At 35.5% G+C, this 6,694-nt stretch overlaps 1 protein-coding gene across 1 annotated transcript in view; it reads right to left on the minus strand.

Moving 5' to 3' along the window:
* Positions 1-627: 627 nt before the first annotated feature.
* Positions 628-6,694, minus strand: part of ADGB (androglobin) — a 98,036-nt gene continuing 91,969 nt past the window's right edge. Inside the window, exons 32-35 of the mRNA XM_030945672.1 lie at positions 5,910-6,018; positions 3,791-3,878; positions 2,493-2,676; positions 628-872 (exon numbers count right to left, since the gene is read on the minus strand). Of these exons, the coding sequence (XP_030801532.1) occupies positions 723-872; positions 2,493-2,676; positions 3,791-3,878; positions 5,910-6,018 (531 nt within the window). The 3' untranslated portion in view covers positions 628-722. The remainder of the gene's footprint in view (positions 873-2,492; positions 2,677-3,790; positions 3,879-5,909; positions 6,019-6,694) is intronic.

A 6,694-nucleotide genomic window follows, 5' to 3' on the forward strand; every position in this document is an offset into this window, starting at 1 on the left:
ATAAATATTTTTAAATTCCAGCTGGGAGTCTATTGTAATTAGTCATTTGAACAAAGTCAGCTGGGCAAAATACATCTTAGGAAAGAGAAACAAAGAGAATAATAGGGTTTTAAGGAGTGTTTAATAAGCCTTGGAAGGTTGTGTCATGAGTTTGTCACTACACAGAGTTACTGTGAGATTCCAAAACACTAAGAGAATGATGGAAGGGAAAAATATTACTGTACATAGAAAGCTTGTGAGCCTATTCAATCAGGATTTGGTAAGCCTCCCAGTGTTAGCATATGAAAAGTGTGGTTTGCCACTATTTAATTATGATAAACTCCACAAATTGTCATCCACTTAAGGAGCCAGGTCAAATGACATTCAAAACTGTCAGACTGCATTCACTGTTTCAACTCTGATTCATTCTTGACTGGTTCTGTTTTTATTGAAAAAAAAAAAAGACAAAAGACACTGGGATTTTGGGAGAAAAGTCTGAATGGAATATGAATTTTATTGCAAAGTTATTCTAGCGAAGCATAAAAACTTAAATAGCAGCAAGTAGCTTTTTAGAATACAAGATAAACTTTTTCACTAGCAACAGGCAAAGAGATAAAATGTGATATAGTTGCCAAAAGTACTTGAAAATAATAAACATTTTTTCTCATCTTTGCATATGAACTTTCCCAAACTGTTAAATACAATTCACAAGTGCGAGCAACTACACTTTTTTTGCTGAACCTTTACCGTTTTTTGTTTTTCTTTCGCTCTGCTTTCAGGGCTGCTTCCTGAGCTGCCAGTTCTTCTTCTTTTCTGCGCTCGGCCTCCAGCAGCTCATTTCTGTATGCTTCCCGAACGCTGTAAATTCTGCCTCGTGCTTCATCCAAGGATGCCTGGTCAAAAACAAACAGCAATACTGCCCTGCTCAACACATCAGTCTTGGTTTCACCACAAGCAACTGCATCCTTCCTGTTCTGTTTCACTTTGTGACTCTCTAAGTACAAGGAGAGCATCTCTCCTTTTCTTTTTACATGGATGTTTATTGACTTCTCAAAGGAAACAGCTATATGTCAATCTTTTCACCATGAAGAAAAGAAACTTTAGGAAAATCCCTTTTAAACTGCTGGCATAATAAGATAGTTGTGTGAAAGAAGAATAGGGCAACAGAGTAGTTACCAAGTGGACCTAGTCCCTTTTCAGTTACAGATTTGCTTTGCAGTCTTAAACAAGTCTATTAAAAACTAGGTGTTAGAAATGCTGGAATGGCTTAGGAATTGTGGCCTTTTAAGAAGCTAAAGGAGCCTAAATCATAATGGCCTTCAATGAGACTTTGGACAAATGGGATTTTGACACCTCTGAAAACTTTTCCCTTTCCATTTCCATCCTGAAAATTGGGGATACCTGGAAATCTGTATATAGCTCTTTGTGGTCTACAGATGAAAGGGCTGCAAAAGTGCTTATCAGCACAGTGTGCATATTCACAAATAAATCTCGTTTTAAATTCATACTGTGAAACATTTTTAATCAAAATAGTTCTAGAAAGAGTCAAGGTTCTACTCTTGTGAAAAATTTGCCCTTCAATACAATATGTTAGGCATCCAAAATCATAGCAATATCTGAAAACCTGGACTGGCATCCTTATTAGGATCAGCCACTGCTGGAGAACTGTGGCTCCTTGTTGACCTGTAGTTGAGTAATATAAATCCGGCTGTCTGGGAACTAGCTGTTTTCAAGTAAGATTTCTGTAAATAGGTTGATTTGATGTAAAATTATTTGTACTGTCTCTTATCCACTTTTAACAGCTCTGAATTGAGCAGCTGATTGATAGTGGTTATTGTATCACCACTATAACAAACAATTTTTTTCCTGTTGATGCTCAACAGTTAAGCCAATTTGGTAAGATACTCGTGCCAATTTCATGTGCAGTGCATTGGCTGAGTTAATCCTCACAATGGATCCTACACTAATACTACCACATTTGTTATTTATAGGCATGCTTTTTTGAGGTTTAATAATATTAATTCTTCATTTGATGGCATCATGCATATTCCAAGGAAACTGCATTCTCTAACTTTTCTGAGACACATTAAGAACAATTTATCCCCCTGTGTAACTGGTTTTTTATTACTTTTCAAAAAGCTGTATACAAGTCTATAACCAAAAAAATAGCCAGATTGGAGATGCTTTACTTAATAAGTGTCTGGTCATGTATGTCAGTTTTCAGTCAGTTTTTGTCTGACTTATAACCATCCTTTTATGGTGATATAGTAGTGTTTTTGCAGAGAGTGTATCAAGAAAGTACCAAGAATATCATATTAAAGATATCATGCAGTAATGTTTTTTTACTTTAGAACTTTTAGTTTTAACCTTTGCCCAAGTGAAATTTCAAGCTTGTTGTTGCTTCTAATCTCTAGTACTGAATACAAAAGCTTTGATAATGGTTGATCAGGATATTCAGACTAGTGGTGGACATCCCAGCAGCAGTTAACTGGAAAATAATGTTGAAAACATACCTGCAGGTTCTCATACATTTCAAGTATATTTTGCTTCAATAAAATTCTCTCATTTTCTTCTTTTTGTCTTTGTTCCATAGCCAGCATGGAAAGTTGCCTAAAATGGTTGAATTTTTCTTCTTTACGTGTCTGTTGCTGTTGAATGATAGACTCATTTCTCAGCACAGGTTCAGACATTGTTTTTCTGAAAGAAATACAAAACAGATATTTGTCTCATATCAAATGCAGTTTTGGTTGTTGTCTATTTTGCTTAACATCTATATGCAGGTATTTGGCTTATATTTGGCAACATCACCATCATATGGTTAGATATGGTTAAGGAGTCACTTTTCCTCTGCTTCTATATAACACCAATAAGAAAATACATTTCTGAGGCCAGGTCTTCTTATACTTGAGTGTCTATTTTAAATCTATTTGTAAAATCATGCTCATCTTTGAGCATATGAAAAACTCCTACATATGACACTTTTAATTTGCAAGAAATAGGTGTTTTTTTTTTTTTTTTGGTTTTTTTTTGGTTTTTTGTTTTTGGCATAATGGCAGGTAAGTGGATAATAAACTGTTATATTTTGTCCTAAATGACTATGACTAGTGTAAAAGTCAAGGAGGTGAAGACAAATGAAATGCTTACAAGATTTAAGCTCGTGGAAGATATTTTGCCATATTTTTGCCATACTGTTTTAATGCCATTCGCTTCAATGTAATGCTAATTTCCTTCTCAATTTAAAATTAAATTTGAGCATATTTTTCAGCATTTTTGAAGTCTTTTGAAGATCAATGAAATGCAAAAATGCCACGTTGAATACAAATGGACTTAAGCATGAAGTGGGTTATAGCTGCAGCCCAGCAAACAAGGAGGTGTATTTAAATTAGCTCAATAAGTTCATGTCAACACTTGTAATAAAGAATATAGTTCTTTTGGATAATAAATGTAACTAGTACAATTATTTCAGCTATTAACTATTATTAACTTAACTGCATTTGTTAAATATGCTATATTAAACCTGCATAACACCCTGGCAAATTTTTTATGACCCTGGGATTGGCTCAGTTGGTTGGAGTGTGGTGCTTGTGGGCTCAATCCCTGTACAGGCCATTCACTGAAGAGCAGGACTTGGTGATCCTTGTGGGTCCCTTCCAACTCAGAATATCCTGTGATCTGCATGCTCCTTTCAAGAGGACTAAAATAAGCATATTTGCCCAAATGGTCATTTTCTTCAAATGTTTATGTCAGATATTCATTACATGCAGTGCAGTGATTCAACCCCTTTGACATTTATTATGTTAGGGCAGTTTACCTTGTGTAAGGACTAAGGTCTATAAGCTCCCATTTTTTTTCCTGTGTTTCTAATCTTGAGTCAATAGCTGTTTGTGGTGATTGCTTTCCTGTGGTGAGAAAATATAAAACAAAACAGATTAAACGGGTTATGTAGTGATGCTAGGGACCTCCACCTAAATTCTTATACCAATTTTTCTTCCTTTGGCTCTGCAAAATACATTATTAAATGAGAATATAAGCTGGAGAGGTATAATATTTCTGCTCTTTTATTTCCAACACTTAGGATAGAATCAAAGATGCTATTAAAAACCCACATATACTAGAAGGAAATTAATATATGTATTTTAGCTAAAACCCCTCTACTCATGAAAGTTAGTAAATCTAAGCAAGAACATTGACTTTGCAGTGCCTAAAAGATATAAAAAACAACTTCTGGGTATCATATTCTTTTGTTTAAAAAATCAATAAAAATCTGATTCTGCAGTCCTGGCTGTAGTTTAAAAAGATATATCCCCTTTTGGGGAGAAGATTTAATTAAAGAAATACCTGTTTAAAGAAAAAACATAACATAGTAAAACTGGTATTCTGAGATATTAGACTATTTTTTTTAACCACATGGATAATCTGGTTAAAACATGCTGTGTTTTATTGTAGCATTCTTGCAGTACAATGACACATCTGACAGCAGCTCAGCATGGAAATGGGTTGAGCTGCTTTGTCATTATTTCAATGCTTCCTTCTTTTAATTTGTCTCAATGTGCTGAAAAAAACTATGAAATTTGATGAGATTTAATGATGACTGCACTAGTTTTCTTTTATAAAAACTCTTTCATTACCTTACTTATAGCAATAACTAATTGAATTATGTTAAAAATATTACTGGAGTTTTCGCATGAGGAATAGAAAGAGGTTTCTGAGCATTAAAATAACTACTTTTTATATATTTACTATCTATACATAGACAAATATACCAGCCTTCTCTGCTGGTCTCAAAGGGTGGCTTGGATCTGTGGAAGTGCCTTATTCACTGCCCATTAGAACAATATTCTGGAAAAAAAAATTGTATTCTGGAGAATACAGAAATGTTCAATCTCATCATTGCCAAATGCTGCACTCTGTGGAACAGAACCACAACAACTTAAAGTCATCTTTACTTCCTAAGACATTATATTAAACTCTAAATGCTTAGATTAGAAGAAAGCTCTTGGTGGATGACCATTAATTTTGAAGTCCTTTAGCCAGTAACTTTGAGGAAACAATATTGTTTCAAGTAACCAATACTGTATTAAAGGCATTAGGTGAGGATTAATTCTACTTTAGTTTCCAAATCTGAATCTTTCCTGTGAAGATTACTTACTGGGATGGAAAGATACTAATCTCTAGTTAAGTACTGGTCACAGGTTCTAGTTCCATGCACATGAATCATGACCAGATAATTGTCACAATTAGACTGGGAAGTATTCTTTCCTTTTTGTGATGGCCTCATCTCAGTGTAAGCACAGAAGAAAACAAAAACCAACAAACAGCTTGAAGTCTTGCACCCAGTTCAACTTTTCATCAGAGTACAGAAATTGGCAGGGAATACATATGAAGAATCCATAGAAGTTGTAATCACTAAATAAAATTAGACAGCACTTATGGAAGCTTCCAGGAAACTGATGCTACTCAGTATGCACTTTTCGACACCTCACTTCCAGACCACTCTCCATGAACAGCTTCCATGAACGTTACTTTAGGTGTATTAGTCTCTTACTGGCATGCTATTTTAGCTGATAAACACTTTTTTAGCATTTCTACTATAAAGAACTTTGGTACTTGGAATTGAGGGAGAAGGTATATTCCACTAAACTTCCAAAAATTTCAGATTAATTAATTTAGAATTGTACTACAGAAGGGCTACCTGAAATTTGCTTAAGGGTAACTTGGCAGCCTCCAAGAGCTGTGAGGCTGTATCTGTGTCTGGAAATAGAGCGATGAAACAATTAAAATAAAGAGGGGATGAAAAGCAAGCCTGCCATTGCACATTTGGACACCTTTATCAAGGCTAATCTATCCATCTACTACCAGTATTTAATGCAGAAGCCTTTCCTAAGGAGTGGAATATGCTGAACAGAAGACACAGAAAGCTGTACTCTTACCTTCCTCTTCTGAACTAGGTGTTAAGTCGTCAGTCTCAGCCTCAGCTATGGGTTCCTCTGAATCTCTTACAGCATACTTATTAATAAAACGCACACGTTCCTGAAAAGCCTACAGATCAAAGTTTTATAATCCAGATAACAAAACTTTTACTGCATATTTCAAATCTCAAAGAATTTTCAAAAGTAGGATTCTATAAGTCTTCAATAAGACCTAACATCAGGGTGCAGTGTGCAAGTCTGCCTGGTGCTGGAATCAGAAAAGATGCCAGGATCCCACTGAATCAGCCATGAGACATTGCACACTTACAATAAAGATCTCTGTCCAATGAAATGCTGGAAAATCACTGATCTCTGGGCAGTTTAAAATATTATTGGGATTAAAAATAAAGTAAAAACTGTATAGCTGGATGTATGCCTCATGTATCTCCTAGGAGAGCATAGCCTGATGATTTAGACTTCCTCTTGAAAAATGGGACCTTTGGGTGCAAATCCTTTCAGACTCAATTACCTTTGATGCCAAAACCAGACATCAGCACTTCTGTCTTTTCAGAAGGAGACTTTGACTCACTTGGAATTCTCTTAAGGGCTGTCATTGCCAGAATGGACAGAGGAGCCCTTTGGCTTTTGGTCAGCCTGCAGTCAGGCACTCAATTTCCTGAGTCAGAGGGTCTGTGACCCCTGGAATAGGCAGACATTGGGCCAAGGTTGTCAAGAAGAAAGGAGAGGAGAAGCTACTTAATCTGGATAGCATACCCCAAATTTAGACCTTGTTTTTAGCATATTCT

Source organism: Camarhynchus parvulus, chromosome 3 (genome assembly GCF_901933205.1).
Source record: "Camarhynchus parvulus chromosome 3, STF_HiC, whole genome shotgun sequence".
Lineage (NCBI taxonomy): Eukaryota > Metazoa > Chordata > Aves > Passeriformes > Thraupidae > Camarhynchus > Camarhynchus parvulus.